Raw genomic sequence first — 17,177 nt, 5'->3', positions numbered from 1 at the left:
TGATTAATACAAGGTCATTTGAGCTAGTCGGAGATGAGCCCTATGTTCTTCCAAGCCAGTGCGAGCAAGTGTTTTATTTTGGTGTTCCACAGAAACCAGGTTGGTCATTTGTTGTTAGACATGACCCAAGAGGAAGGCTGATAAAGTATAATGTGATCGAAGAAGAAGAAATTGAAGAAGCAGAAGAGGAAGTAAATGATTATCAGGAACAACAGTTACCTAGTGGTGAAGATGAAGAAGATGGTGATGATTTTGGTCATGCTGACGATAATGGTGATAATGATGATGATGATGTTGATGACGATCATGATCATGGTGATGATGGTGATGATGATGATGGTAATGAAGATGATGATGACGGCGATGAAGATGGTGATGATGATGATGATGATGATGATGACATGGATGAAGATCATGATGATCAATGAAATGTCCAGCTAGGATCAATGTCAACTATGATGGGGTTTTGTACGACCAAACTTTTCTTTGTAAACACACTGAGTGAGCTCACTTGGTGGGGCAAGGTGGTAAAACCATTGGGTGAGTTGACTTCGTGAGCTAACTTAATGAGTCAACTCGTTGAGGTGACTGGGTGGGGGTGACTTGGTGAGCTGACCGAGAGAGTTGGCCTAGGGGGCGAACTTGGTGAGCGAACTTAGAGAGTCGACTTGGTGAGCGTACTTCAATTGTTAGCTTGGTGAGCTGACTTGGTTGGGAGCCGGCCTGGCGATCTAACATGGTGAGTGGGCTTAGTGGCAACTTGGTGGGGCAAGTTGGTGAGCCGACTTAGTGAGGCCACTTAGAGATGTGACATGGCGAGCTGACTTGGTGAGTAAGCTTGATGAGCAGACCTAAAGATTGACCTTGTTGAGGCACTTTGGTGGGGTGACTTGATGACCGAACTCAAAGAGTCAACTTGGCGAGCATACTAGTGCATTTGGGTTCATTTTTCGACCTTCATTGATCAAATTTTTGACCAAATTTGACCAACCCATTGGTCAAAATTTATCTGGTCAAAATTTTGACCAACTCACTGGTAAATTTTTTTTCAAGCATTCTATAAAATAGTCACATGTCTTGCATATGATATGACATTTTGCATGTATCCTGCACTCTCTCTCATCCGCCTAATGATGGATTATGTAGAGTGATCTGAAACCATGATGCTAAAAAACACACAATCAAATCCAAAATGAACATGCACTACAAATGGATTGTGGAAATCTAATATTGGTAAAATTGCATGCATGTCTACCAGGACAATCACAACTTAAACATATATTTGTCCTGGTAGACATGCATGCAAAATTAACAATATCAGAATTCCACAATCCATTTGTAATGCAAGTTCATTTTGGATTTTATTGTGTGTGTTTTTTAGCATCATGGTTTCAGATCACTCTCCGTAATCCATCATCAGCCGGATGAGAGAGTGCAGGATGCATGCAAAATGTCATATCATACGCAAGACATGTGATTGTTTTATAGAATGCCTGAAAAAAATTTACACCTTTTTGTTGGTAGAAATTTCTACCTTCGTTGGTCAAAATTTTTGACCTTTATTGGTCAAAATTTCTACTTTTTTTGGTTCAACTTCTTTGACCTTCGTTGGTCGAAATTTCTACCTTCATTGGTCAAAATTTTCGACCTTCACTAGTCAAAATTTTTGACCTTCATTGGTCAAAATTTCTACCTTAATCCTCGAAATTTTTAACGCTCTTTGGTCGAAATTTCTACCTTGCTTGGTCGAAACTTTTGACCTTCATTGGTGGAAATTTCTACTTTTATTGGTCAAAATTTTGACCAATTCCTGTCAGAACTTGCAAATGGCAATTGAGGTTTTTCGACCAACGTATTGGTCAAAATTTCGACCAACATAAGGTTGGTCAAAATTTTGACCAAAAAAATTCTGACCAATGGGTTGGTTGAAGTTGGTCAAAGTTTGGTCGAAAATTGGGTTGAAATTTTGACCATTAATGGTCGAAAAATGGTCTCAAATGTACTAGTGTTGGTATTATGAAGGACTAATCCAAACTTAGATCCAGAAGAGACTTGTTCTCTCCTAGGTCCAATTTGGCTGAAGAGAGGAACCTAATTAGAGATGCATTGATCAAGAAAGGCCAAGGGTAATTTTCTTACAAGAACCAAAATTAAAGAAAGAGGATAGTGTGAACCTTTTTGTAGGGTTAGGTCATGGAATGATTATTTGTGGATGCTTTGATAGTGGAAAATTTTCATATCTCAAATGGTTTGTATTTACAACTAGTAAGGTTCTTAATTTTCCACCTTAAACAAGTTGTTTTCTTAATAAATAATGGTGTCCCAATGGGGACAACAAAAAAGAAATAGGTATAGAATGAGATCTCATAGATTAATGAGATTTCAAAGGTACCTTATCCCTAAATGAAAAGAGGGGTAAAAGAAGTGGATTTTTTTTCTATCCAAACATATTTTCATTCCTTTGTTTACAAGAATGTGTATGGGAGATATAAACCTAGGAAGGGGCTTTTGCATGGAAAAATTGGAAATAGGGCTTTACTAGGACTATGAAATAGCTATATCACTTAATTGTGGTAGGCAATTGGAAAGCTCACATACTCATATTTGAATCTATAATTATTCCCTATATTGGATCTAATCATTTTCTAGTGGCTCTTAACATCTAGTGTGATGTGGTTTCTCTTTAGTCTCCTTTTAAGTTCAAAAAGATGTTGTCCATGGAGGCATGCTTCTTCAAAATTGTAGTTGATTGGTGGAAGAATAGTCCTTATAGAGTTTTATATTTTTAAAAAGTTTTAATTCATTAAAGGTAAGCTTGAGGTATGGAATTGACTACATTTAAGAGACATCTTTGAAGAAAAGATAAAACTAGAAGGTCAATTGAAAGCTTTGAACAACAAGGTGATATAAAAATGTATGGATGAGATTGAATTTTTAAATGCACATGATTTCAAGGAACAATTTTTAGAAATATTGTGGAGAGACAAAATTTATTGGCAAAAGAAGCCCATGGAATTTTGGATCAAGGATGGTGATTGAAATACTAAGTTATTTCATTTCTCTATGAAAACTAGAGGACAAGTCAATAGAATTATCTCTGTAGTGAATAATTAAGTTAGTAAAATTGAGGAAGTGACAAATATTAAAAAGGAAGTTGTTGAGTTCTTAAAAAATATATGGATTGAAGAGTCAATGCCTATGGTTGAAAGTGGGGAAGATTTGTTGAGTGGTATTCCTTATTTGATCTCAGAGGAAGATAATATAATCTTGGTGGAAAAGGTTACCATGAAATTGTTCAAAATGGTGGTGTTTTGAATGGAAGGCAACAATGAACCAAGGCTATATAAGTTTAAATATTTTTTCTATCATAAATAATGTAATGAACTCAAAGAGGATTTTCAAGAGGTGGTGGAAGAATCTAGAGAGATGAGATTCATGCTCAGAGACTTCAACAACATGATGGTGGCTATAATTTGAAGAAGTTTTTTATACCAAATATGTTGAAGAGTGTCACCTAATCTCCTTTGTTAATACAATCTACTAGATTGTATTAAAAAAACTCCAATGGGTTGAATAATGTACTATGAAAGATCATTTTTGAAGACTGGAGTAAATTCACATGAGAATTTCTATGTTTTAAGGGGTTATAATTTCTCACTAAGAAATTTATTCAGTTTGGGAAGTAATAAGAGTGCAATTTCTATCATGTTTAATGTGAGGAAATAATATGATAATGTAAATAGATTGTTCCTAATTAGCATTCTCCTCTATTTTGGCTCTACTAATATATATAGGTAGAGTGGGTGTCAAGATTAATTGGTTATCCAAGGGATTCAACTAGTGAATGGGACTACACAACTATTTTTGAGATATCAAGGGAGATTAAATAAGGGGACCCTTTGTCCCCTTTTGTGTTTATCATCATGAGGGAGGTGTTGGGAAGGTTTATCACCAAAAGGAGATTATAGTGATAGTGGAAGGGTATTTATTTGGCTCATGGAATGGAGCCTTTGACACATTTCCAATTCTTATCAACATTATCAATATAACTTGTATAAACCTTATTAAACCTTGAGGATGTGAATAGTATAATCGAAAACCATAAGAAGATACATATACACAATAACACCATATATATTAACTATGGAAACCCTAGATCAAAGGGAAAACCCTAGTCGGGATGGTACCCACAAAATGATATACTAATATAAAATTTTCTTGTAAGAGGATGGACTACATTAGGAGCCAATGAAATACATTAAGTACATATCAATCCCTATTAGGATAATTTGAATCTTTTTTAGGAGAGTTCAACCCTGTTAGGAGTTATGCTTGCTTGTAGGAATTATAGAAGGCAGGTGGACCCACTCTCCAAACAACTTCATGGGAAAGACCACTGAACTCATTGTCCAGCTACTCTCTAAATTATTTTTTGCAGAATAATAGAAATAAAATAGAACTCATTAACTCAAAATCTTTCTCTATCCTCTTGTTATGTCAATACCACACCAAATACCTTCTCATATCTTAGCACTAGATCTTCAAATTTTCATCACACTGATCCCTTTGACCGCTTACATGTGTTTACTAAGTTCACATATCAGTTGTTTGAAATACACAAATCAAACTCCATCACAAGGAAAATAATCTTCCTTTATACCATTTCTTCAAAATAATTATTTGAGTCACCCTTGAAGCATTTTGAATTAATTATAATAGGACCTCATTAAGAAAAAACAATTTATTGCATCTTTTCACAATTACAAAACATTATCAGCTCACAGTAACTACAACTTTTCACACATGCCACCTTAGATCTTGTGCTCTTGTTGACATCATCAATAGGTTTTCTATTGTCATTGTCTAACTTCACTCATCATGATTCTATCCCTCCTAAGAGATACAATCCGAACACTAGAAACTACTTCACGAATACTTTGTCTGCATATTGTCCTTTATAAATCATGAATAATTTTCACATCTTTGAATTTCTATGCATGCACTTGTCCACATCATTAGGATATATTTTAGAATATATCCTCAAATTTTCTTGACTTCATCATTAATATAGAGCCTGTAGGACCTTGTTCTCTATCTACTACTCTGTCAGTCTTTATTCAAACAATACTATGTTGACATCAATGACAAACATAGTCATGAATGCAACATGTCAGTCACCTCAACTATTGTATGAATTCTTAGGATACTCCCCCAAAGGAATATCATCAGCATTCATGGTAAAAATATCCCCCTTTGGCATTGATGGTACCATAGATGAAAAACATCTAAGTTCCAAGAATACCAAATCCAACATTGTTGTTGTTACTACTCTCTTCTTTTCAAATCCTCTTCATCAATCAAATGTAGAACTCATAGGAACAATTCTACATCTATTTGTCCTTATTCTTACATGGATGGCATCATTGTTCACACTTCTCCCACATTGATATAACTCAAAGTGTTTTGTCTTCCTATAGTACATCTCTCCCCAATCGCACACTCTCCCCCATTCATAGGAGATTTTTTCATGCAATATCTCCCCTATTGACATCAATGATGAAGGAAACATTATGTAAATATTCAACTCAAAGTCTTCATCTATCTCAAGTTTCCAAAGACATTGTTTTATAACTACCAAGAGTCCTGAGTGACTCTACTCAACCACGGATACTCCCCCATATAAGAACCACCATTCATTCCAGATAAAAAATAGTGCTTTGTACCACTGGACTAATGCATTCAGTGTATCATCTACTCAAAAGTAGGCAAGGGCATAGCCCCAATCATACCTCACAAATACTCAAATGTATCCTTAGATAAAGGCTTTGTAAAAGTATCTGCAATCTTCTCTCTTTTATTCACATGCTCTAATCTGATTTCTTTCTTTGCAACTTTCTCTCTTAGAACATGATACTTAATTGATATATGATTTGTCTTAGAATTTAATATAAGATTCTTAGACATCCTTACTACACTTGTGTTATCACAATGTATGATAATAGGTTCTAAAAAATCTATCCCAATATCCTTCAGTATCTATTTCATTAACATGATCTAATTACAATTGTTTGTTGCTGCTACATACTCTACTTCTATTGTACTCTATGAAATACAATCTTATTTCTTACTTAGCCAAGAAACCAATCTTCCTCCAAGGAAAAATGCTTCATTGCTTGTACTCTTTTTGCCATCCATATTTCCTAGTTGATTTGCCTCAGTATTTGCACATAGAGGAAAGTCACTTAATCTATCATACCATAAGCCAAAATTAGGTGTTCCCTTCAAATATCTAAATATTATTTTTACTATTAAGGTATGTTTGAAATCTTGCTACTATACCAACTGCATTTTCTATATCTAATCTTGTGTGAGTTAGATATTACAAATCTCCAATCATGGATCTGTACTTTTTCTTCTCAACTATAGGTTCTCATTGTTGTTAGATAACTTGTGACCAATTATCATAGGTGTACCAAGAAGCTCACCGCTTTCCAAGACAAATCTCTTCAATAAGTTTTTCAAATACTTAGTCTTTGATAGGAAAATACCATCATTGTTCTAAACAATCTGTAAACCTAAGAAATATTTCATCTCACAAATTAGACTCATCTCAAATTCACTCTTTATTTCATCAGCAAATTTATCACTTTCTTCATCATTACCTCCAAATATCATGTCATCCACAAATATCACAATAATCAACAAGTCGTCTTTAAACTTCTTACTTGCTACATAAGCCAAGAACATCCTTACTAGCTCAATTTTGGCCATAAGGGACAATGTGTCTTCATAGTGCTATCAATATCCTTTACATACTAATCTTGCTTTATTTCTCACAACTTCACCTTGTTTAGTCATCTTGTTTCTAAAAACCCATTTAGTTCCTATAACATTTTTATCTTTAGGTCTAGGAATCAATTCCCATGTCTCATTCTTCACAATTGATCCAGTTCTTCCTTTATTTCTTGCTTCCAATGATGATCATTGCATGCTTCACCTACAATCTTTGGTTCAACTTGAGAAATCAAACACAATTCTTCATGAACTAGGTTTCTTGTCATAACTCTTTTTTCTTTTCTTCCAATAATCTAATTAGTAGGGTGATTCTTTTTCAAATTCATGTTATGTATAAGTCTAACTAGCTTAATTCTTACTTCTTCTTTAGGTTCAGTTCTCGGTTCTTATCTTTGTTCCACAATTTGAGTATCATTTTTAAAATCATTGTTAGGCTCAATGAAAGTGTCAACATTTACTATGATAGGCTTAGGATTAACTTCTTCTTCATTAGAATTATAATCAAGAATTCTCTCTTTAACTCCAAACTTATCATCCACTTTCCCTCTATAATATTTTCTTTCAATGAATAACCAAGGAACATACCTTCATCATGTCTTGCATAAAACTTATTAATGTCATCATCTCTCTTGATATAATGTTTACATCCAAATTTTTTGAAATATTTCACTAATGGTGCATGTCTGAACCATAGTTCATAAGGTGTCTTGTTTGTACATTTTTTGATCTACACTTTGTTCATTGTATATACTATTGTATTGATTGCTTATCTCCAAAATGTCTTTGTTACATCATTCTCAAAAATCATAGCTATAGTTGTTTTTGTTACAAACCTATTTCTTCTCTCAGCAATTCCATTATTCTCAAGAGTCTTAGGAGCTAATATTTGTCTTTTAATGTCATTCGCTTCAAAAAAAGGTGATGAAATCAATCGAGGTAAATTCTTCACCTCTATCAGATCTTAAATATTTAATCTTTAGTCGAGACTCATTCTCAAGTCTATTCTTAAATAAATTAAACTTCTCAAATGCTTCATATTTTTCTTTAAGGAACACTACCCACATCATCTTATTAAAGTCATCAACAATAATTATGAAGTATTTTTCATCGTAGAATCCTCTTTTCTTAGTAGGACCACTCAAATTCATATGAACAATCTCCAATTTTGTTGATGTAGTGAGCTTATTTCTAGGGAAGGAACTTTTCTTCTGCTTAACCATAACACATTCCTTGTAGACAACATTAGTAGGCTTCATAATTTTTTCTAAATCTCTAATAGAAAATTTATTACTTACCTTCATAATATTATCAAAATTTATATGACAAGACTTCTATGCCACAACCAACTTTTATCAACTTTTGCAACCAGACATGTCATCTCTCTAGCGTTTAGCTAAAAAACATTACCTCTAGATCTTGTACCAATAACAATCAAATTATCATCTTTATCCTTAATAATGCATGTCTTTTATGTGAATTGTAATTGATATCCCTTATCAACCAACTATCAAACACTCAATTGCTTATGTTTTAATCCATCAACAAAGTAAACATCGTATGTGTTATTTTTCCCATCAAGGGTAATAGATCCTATTCCCTTGATATGACAAGTTGCATTATTACCAACTCTAACAATACCTCCATCATGACTATGAAACTTAACAAAATTATTCATATCACTAGTTATATGATGCGAAAAACCATTGTCTATGATCCAATCAACTTTCTTTTAAACCTGTGAAAATAAGGCTTTCTCTTCTATGACTTCTATTTCAAAATTTGCTTCCTTTATAGCTAAAAATCCTAATTCATCATCACTTTCATTCTAAACTCTCTCATCACTCTCATCATCTTCATTTGTATACAAACAATCTCTAGGCCTTCTAGACTTGAAATTATTTGTATACATTTTCTCTCTTTTAGGACATTTAGAAGCATAATGATCAAATTAATAACAAATCCAACATTTAAAGATTCTCTTACCATTTGGTTCTCTCCTTGCAAGCATGACAATTCCTTCTTTAATCCCGTTGTCTTCCTCATATCTGGATCTATTACTACTATCAGATTCTCCACTAGTGCTTGCACTTCTTGACAAGGAAGGGTGAGAACTCAATGTATTAAGAGAAGTTTTTGCTCTGGGAAAATTTGCAGCATGTTCCAAGCTTACTTCTATTGCTTCCAATCTTCCAAGAAGAGTCTTTCTAGTAAACTTCTCAGTACAAGGTATCACTTGTTCAATTATCTATGATGTTTTCATGAATGGTGGTGTCAAGGTTTCAAAATCTTCCATATAATCTCATCTTCATATTTAGATCCATTATAAGACTTAATTCCTACAACAACTTTTGATATTCTACCAATATAACTTCTTATAGATTCATCTTCCATTATCTTAGCCTCTTGAAACAATAATATCCAATTTTGTAATCTCATGAGATAATTCTTAGGATTTTACTAGATTCTATTCATTTTTAGGAAGAGCTGACAATAGAGCTTCTCTAGAAATCATGTTTCACATAAATAGATCTCTTTCAACTTCACTACATCCTTTAAGTTTTCTTTCTTCCACAATCTTATTTCCATTCTTTGGCATAAATCAATATTCTGGACCCACACATAGCATATGTGTCTTCATCTTATCTTTACAACTGTCATAGCTAACTCCATCAAACTTAGGACTTTCTTTTCTAAAATGACTTGCCATTTATCTCCTTAAGTTGTTAAGATTTTCTTTCAAGGACCTGATGCTCTGATACCAATTTTTAGAAAGTAAAATTCACTAAGATAACTGAGAGAGTTGGGGGTGGGGTTGAATCAATTATCAGATCAATATAACTTTTATCAACCTTATTAAACCTTAAGCATGTGAACAATATAATCAGTAACCATAAGAAGATACACATACACAGTAACACTAGATATGTTAACTAAGGAAACCATTGATCAGAGGGAAAACCTTGATTGGGATGTAACCCACAAAATGATGTACTAATATAAAAGTTCCTTGTAAGAGGATGAACCTTATTAGGAGCCAATAAAATACATCTAGTAAATATCAATCACTATTATGAGATTTTGAATCCCTATTAGGAGATGCCAACCTTGTTAGGGGTTGTTCCAACCCTGTTAGAAGTTGTAGAAGGAAGATGGACCCATTGTCCAAACAGTCAAGGGAAAGACTAGTGAACTCATTGTCCATGTGGTCTCTAAATTATTCTATGTAGAATAATAGAAATAAAATAGAACTACACAACTCAAACTCTTTCTATGTCCTCTTACTATGCCAATACCACACTAAATACTTTCTAAGATCTCAATAACAAATCTTCAAATTTGCATCACACTGATCCCTTTGATTACTTACATTAATTTACTAACTTCACATATAACTTGTTCAAAATACACAAATTACAGTTCATCACAAGGAAAATAACCTTTCTTCATAACATGTCCTCAAAATAATTCTTTGAGTCAGCCTTGAGGCTTTACCAAATAATTATAATAGGACCTCATTAAGATAATACAATTCATTACATCTTTTCACAATTACAAAACACTGTCAGCTCACAGTAATTACAAATTTTCACATATGTGACCTTACACCTCACACACTCGTAGACGTCATCAAAAACTCTCTACTATCACTATCTAACTTCACTCATCATGATTCTATCCCTATTAAGGGATACAATCCAAATACTAAAAACTACTTCTCAAGTACTTTGTCTACACATTATCTTCTATAAATCATAAATAACTTTAACATGTCTTCGAATTTCTACATGGACACTTGTCCATGTCATCAAGACATATTGTAGAACATATCCTCAATCGTGTTTGATCTAATCATCAATGCACATTCTGTATGTTTTTCTTCTTTGCTTGCTACTCTGCCAATCTTTACTGAAACAATACTATGTTGGCATCAATGAAAAACATAGTTGTGAATGCAACCTGTCAATCACCTCAACTATTCTATCAATGCTTAGGATACTCCCCCAAGGGAATACCATCAACATTCATGCTAATAGGGATATATTTGTAAGTCATAAGGGATCTATAAGCAAATAGTTTTGACAAACCAAAAGCTATAATCATTTAATTAAAGTATTTCAATTGAGGGTTGTAGCTAGGGGATTCCATGGAGTCAAATCTCACTCTAAAAGCCCTCCATTTGGAGTGCCCCTTATATATAAAGGTGTTAAGGAACCAACTCAAAGGGATTTTTAAATATGTTGATCCAAAACTTATGCAAATTTTGGAGGATTTGTTAGTTATTAGCTCATGGAGGTAGACTACAAATACCATGTTAATATGGATATCTCTTCCATGATGTTTGTATTTACTTTGAAATGGTGCATGAGTGAGGAGGCATTTTAGTTAATGCAAATGATAGTGAAGTCACTATAGATGAGTGGACTTGTATAAATGTTGGCTTATGTGGAGGTATGAATTTTTTTCATGCATTGAGAGAAGGATGGAGGTTGGTGGAAAATGCTAGAGGAAACTTCCATCCTTTCATTATATGGAGCACAATAAAGAATTTTTTGGCAATGAGGTCAAAGTTCACTAGGAAGAGTTGAAAGAATTTGTCCAAGAGAAGGGGAGAGGATAAAATTGTGGGTCATAACACTCAAATGGGGAGGAGGATTATGAGGAATATTTGTAGTGAGAGAGTCACTCTAGTGTGCAAGTTTCACAAAGTTGGAGTTTTTTAATCCCAAATGACACCATGGTATATGCGACAAGGAAAAGACAATACAAAAGGAAGGTTAGAGCATTTCTTTGTTTAGTATGTGATGGTCAATTGGTTGTCCTTATAGTACTTTTATTTTTGTATTTATATGATGTAATTGAAATCTTTTAAACATGTGTGGAGGAAGTCTAGTCATTAAAGTTGACTTGAGAAAAATCTATAAATATGTAAATGCTTATTTATATTATTAATAAAAATAATAATATAACAATTAGGGAAGAGGAGGAAACCTTTAAAATCAAATTGGAAATAGATTTTCAAAACCAATAATTCGGGATGATGAAGTAGATTTTTTTATGATATGGCTTAATCCCCATGGTATAGTATGATTTAGGAAGTGTTAAGGTGTAAAATGTTTTTAGGGAATATTTGCAGGTCAAAATGATATACAAGCCAATGGTTTTTTACAAACCAGAAGTTTCATTGTTTGGGTCAAGTATTTAAATTAAGGGTTTTAGCTAGGAGATTTCATGGATTCAAATATCACTCTAAGAACCCTCCATTTGCATTGACCCTTCTATAGAAAGGTGTCAAGGTGTCCCAATAGATGGGTGAACTTGTATAGATGTTGGCTTATGTGGAGCTAGGCAATTTTTTCATGTGTTGATAGAAGGATGGAGATTGGTGTACAATGCTAGATGAAGCTTCTAATCTTTCATTATATAAAGAAAAATAAAGAAATTTGTAGTGATGAGGCCAAGGTTCACTTGGAAGAGTTGCAAGAATTTTTCCAAGAGAAGGGGAAGGGAGAAAATTAGAGGTCATAACAAAGAAATTGGGAAGAGGATTGTGAGGAAGAGTTGTATAGTAAGGGAGCCACTATAATATACGAGAATCACAAGGCCAGTATTTTTTATTTGTCCTAAATGGTACCATGGTATTTGCAACAAGGAAAAGACAATACAAAAGGAAGGTTAAGTTTGATCCAGAGCCTTTCTTTGTTTAATATGTGATGGTCGATTGGTTCTTTTAAAGATGTTTAGAAAAAGTATACTTACTTTTCCTTATTAGAATTACATGTTTGGTATTGGAATGTAGTTGGAGTCTCATAATTATTCTATAAATGAAGATATACTCAATTTTGTGGTAGGGGTGAGAGTTGACTTGTGGAAAATCTATAAATGTGTAAATTCTTATTTCTTTTATTAATAAAAATACAACCTTAATTATTGGGTAAAACACAAAAAAATGTGCCTAGCTAGTAACTAGGTTGTGATAAACCATCACACCTAGTACCTATTCCATTACCTTGTGACCTTGTAATGTCTATAGCTTAAAATAAATGTAATGCCTCCAAAAAATTGAATTAAACATCATTTAATTTTGAAATATCTACTTATTAAATATTTATTTGTTGAGACTTTGTAAATTTATTGTGACTCTAACATAGGAATAATAATATATTTGAATTTATTTTATTTATTATATTTATTACATTTAACTAGGATTCAAATATAATAATTTCCTCCTTAGGAATGTGATTCTTACTTATAATAATTTCCTCCTTAGGAATGTGATTCTTACTTCTTATTATGTTTGATGTTGAACTCTATTAATTGATGTGTTTGATGTTGAACTCTATTAATTGATGTGTGTATTTTCCATTAAAAAATAATGAATGGATCTTGAAACAAGTAATTAGATTACTTGTGTTTTTTTATTTAAATAATATATTTGTGCTTTTTTGGTCATAAATGATCATTTAATTCATTATAAGAGAAACCATTTTAATAAATGGATTTAAGTGGCATAGAAATCATCTCATCATTCAAATGCAAAATTTCAGGTGTCTAGAAGCAAACCCTCTTTTGATAACTTCAGTAGAAGATGCAGAGTATTATGAGAGAGTCCTTCAAGAGTCCTTAGCTAGAGTTCGAGCTAAAAAGGTAAACAATTCCCATTTCTTCAAAAAATTCTTTTAGCTATTTTAAATCAGGTTGTAATTATTGGAATATATCTTCTTGATATGAAGAGTACTTGAAGGATCATTAGTTTTTAGTAATTATTTCTATTTTAGTACTCAAGAATATTATTTAACTTAAAAATAATTTTAAATATATTGCAGCAATACCTTGAACAAACTAGAATAGTCCCATATGGGCAAGCAAATATACATAGCCAATCAAACATGCAGGTATTTATTCAAATTCTTTGAGTAATACACGTGTTTAATATAATATATATCTTAATGAATTTCAAATATTGTCTTTTTGCATTTATGCATTATAAGATTTAATGAATATTGGGAATGAGCGTAGAAAAAGTTATTGAACTATTTTTTTTGCTTGAAAATTAGAATTGTGTATGTATTCTTCTATACAGATGTATATGCAACAACAAAATGGAAATCCAAGTTGTGTTAGTTCAAGTGAGAGTCAGATGTTAAGTTGGATATCACAAAGAGAGCCGCAAACAAGTGTTCAAAACTTTTTAGAACCTGGTAATGTTGATGGAACATTAGGGTACAGGTATGTTATATGAGTGAAAAATGTATGAATTTAAAAAGAGTTTTATTCATGTCATCCATAGCATATTTTCAAATAGTGTGAAACTAAACATGTGGCTCACTTGAATTAAGGGACATTGTGTCAGAATGCACACCTGTAAATATTTTGGCATCCCTTCAACAAAGCAGTGACAATATGCATCTAGGAAATCATGCAAGTGATTCCAATAAATCGCAATTGAAGTTTGATTATCCTCCTCTAGAAGGAAACACTAGTGATGAGCATATTGAGCATGATATGACCAGAAATGATTATGGTAATGCAGTGGTAATTTCTTCACAATGGCAATCAATGTATGGAAACAACTTGATGACAAATTTGCCAATTGTTCAAAATAATTACTCTTTTGTACCGGTAAATAATACCTTCACCCTTTACCTTTCATCCTTTCAATAATTAGTTATGTGTGTACATAGGTCTTTATTAGTAATTTTATTATACTTTTTTAAATGTTCGTGTACAATTTTTTATTTATTTTGCTTTGTATTTTTTATATATTTTTAAATCTGAATTTTCTAATATATACATATATTTTTAATAGCAGGGATTGACAATGACAGAGAATGTTTCAAGCATGTTATCCCGTCAACATCAACACCACCATGAAGACTCATCTCAAGATGATGGCATAGATGCACCCTACCACCCTAATATAGGGGATGCACCTCCATCTAATTGATTAATGTAGATGTGCTTCCTTCTTTATATAGATATTACCTCTATTATATCTATATTTTTTCACCTATATATATTTTTAGAATTGGATCAACATTTTAGGATGTTATTATTACATTGAATCATTGTAAAAAAAAAAATTTATTATGATTGTAAAGGATTTCATTTATTTCAATAATAAAGTTCTATAATATATTTATAATTTATAAATAAATTTTTATTTCAATGTTAATAATTTGTAAATAAAATTTTATTATGATGTTTCCTTTAATATTATTTTTCATAAATATAAGCATTTTTTTTTACCATAATCAATTATAAAAATGATTGTTTATATGGTTATTTACTTAATCTTAAAAATATAAGATAACTTATTATGTTTTCCTTTGTGGGGCACTCCCATTCAAAGTGGTTATTTTCTCTCTTCTATATTTTTTTAAATAGGCAATGGGTTGAAGCTTAGATTATTTATTATTTAATTATTATTATTTGTCAGATAAGTTATTATTATGTGTTAAGATTGAGTAGATCCTTCTTGAAATGCTTACCATTTATAAATATGAAATTTATGTGAACACCAAAAAAGAGTACAAAAGAACCTAATATCTACAAAGATAGAAATAAATTTAAATTGAAAAAGACAATCTAAAGATGTATTGAAAACAACCATTATAACCCTTAAGAATGAATCATACCACACAAACAAAGTTGAATGTCACTAAATGTACATTCAGAAAACAATAAATTTTTTTGCTCTCCACTCTCTAAGAACTTCATTTAAATTTTATAGTATAAAAAATTTAAGGATATAATCTTTGGTTTATCGTATAAAGTAAATACTATAAGAGCTTTCTAAATGTAAGTATTTTTCAATCTATTTCTCAACTATTACTAAATTGGATGTTTAATATATTTTTATCAAAATACTTAACAAATTGATTCGCTATTAAATTCACCCTGTTATTACATCTTATCATAATCCATTCATATTTTCATTATAAATTTAAATTTTGATATTTTAATCATTTCCTTCTCTTTCATGAAGGAAATTTGAATCTAATTACCATATATACCTTTCAATTTTCAATTAAATAAAGTAAGAACATCAAAAGTGTACATAAGTATGGTCCATTCATATTTTGATGCACTTCTAATTTATAGAAGTGACATGCATATATAATATTATTTTTTATAATGGAAAATTATACATGAAGGATTCATTTTTAAAGTCAAATTTTAAGCTTCTATTGATTTTTTTTTAATAAAATTTATTATATTATACTTTTAAGTGGTTTACTTATATTAATTTAAGATTATCTATTAATTTTGGATTATGTATTTTATTCTTTATAGTACCATGTATTTTTATCTTTTGTAATAATTTGTCTTAAATATGACAAATTATTCTCAAAAGAATCATATGAAAGTGATATTAGTTACAATTTAATTTAGCCTATCTTAGGTAAAAATGCAATGTCTCTTCTATTAGATATTTGTAACTAGCACAAGCAAAGAATCACCTTTATTTATGGTGGATGGGAAATGGTATAGTGAGTTATACCTATGCAAAGAGTAATACGATAGAAATGGAATTAGATGACTATTAAGTTCATTCTGTATCATACAAAAATGTGCTGAATTTAAGAATTTATTTTTTCAATAATCTGAAAAAATATGGAAAATAGAAATGTGTTAATGTAAAACTTGATAAAATTAAATTTAAACAGATCAAAGTCATAATGGTAAATTAGATTTTAAATAGAACCTAAACATAAATATTGGTGTCTTTATTTAGGTCACTTGCATGATATATGAACAACTATGTAAACATTATTATCTAAATTAGTAATGCAACAAAGGCTACAAGTAAAATCAATTTCACTTTGAATGTCATGTCCAATTAAACATAAGAAAATAGAAAGATGTGTCAAGAGACAATGATGAACAACAGAGGGGAAAGGAGTTGTAAATCATTGTGTTCATCTAGGTAAAGTGAGTTGAAGCAATTAATCACATACTAGTTATGAATGTTAAGACTATTAAATGTTTGTTATGCTCTTTAGATGTATATGTAGACTTATTTTTCACATAAGTGTTTTTTTAGTTATTAAAACAACTTATATAATCAGGGAGTGGTTCTTATAATGTAGTAATGAAAACTCTTATAAGTGTGTAGTGTATTGCATAATGGAATTGATGAGTAAAATGGTAAATTATATTATTTGTGTGTGCTCTATGTAAAACAAATATAAATAAGAGATATTGAGGCTTCTTAGAAGTTTTACACAAATGCTAAATCTCTTACCTTGGTTTTTTTTTTATGGGTAGCTAATAATATATCAAAACATGCACTAGTACATTTGATGTCCATTTCCAATGGGCATTCCTCAAAATTTTGATAAACCCACTTCAGATTTCTAACAATCTATAAAGAAATTGTG

General features: G+C 31.4%; 1 protein-coding gene across 6 annotated transcripts in view; it reads left to right on the top strand.

Moving 5' to 3' along the window:
• LOC149575307 (agamous-like MADS-box protein AGL66) overlaps positions 1–14,908 on the top strand; it is a 55,462-nt gene extending 40,554 nt beyond the window's left edge. For 5 of the 6 annotated variants that reach the window (XM_089812210.1, XM_089812212.1, XM_089812213.1 and 2 more), the window contains exons 9-13: positions 13,341–13,440; positions 13,620–13,688; positions 13,877–14,022; positions 14,133–14,415; positions 14,603–14,908. In XM_089812210.1, coding sequence (XP_089668336.1) covers positions 13,341–13,440; positions 13,620–13,688; positions 13,877–14,022; positions 14,133–14,415; positions 14,603–14,740 — 736 coding nt within the window. In that variant the 3' untranslated portion in view covers positions 14,741–14,908. The remainder of the gene's footprint in view (positions 1–13,340; positions 13,441–13,619; positions 13,689–13,876; positions 14,023–14,132; positions 14,416–14,602) is intronic. The other variant, XM_089812211.1, reaches the window with a different exon arrangement.
• Positions 14,909–17,177: the final 2,269 nt, after the last annotated feature.

Source organism: Cupressus sempervirens, chromosome 2 (assembly GCF_028749045.1).
Source record: "Cupressus sempervirens isolate cs-2001-9-10 chromosome 2, ASM2874904v1, whole genome shotgun sequence".
NCBI lineage: Eukaryota > Viridiplantae > Streptophyta > Pinopsida > Cupressales > Cupressaceae > Cupressus > Cupressus sempervirens.
Note: the sequence above shows the minus strand (reverse complement) of the source record. Positions and strands in the feature narration are given on the sequence as shown.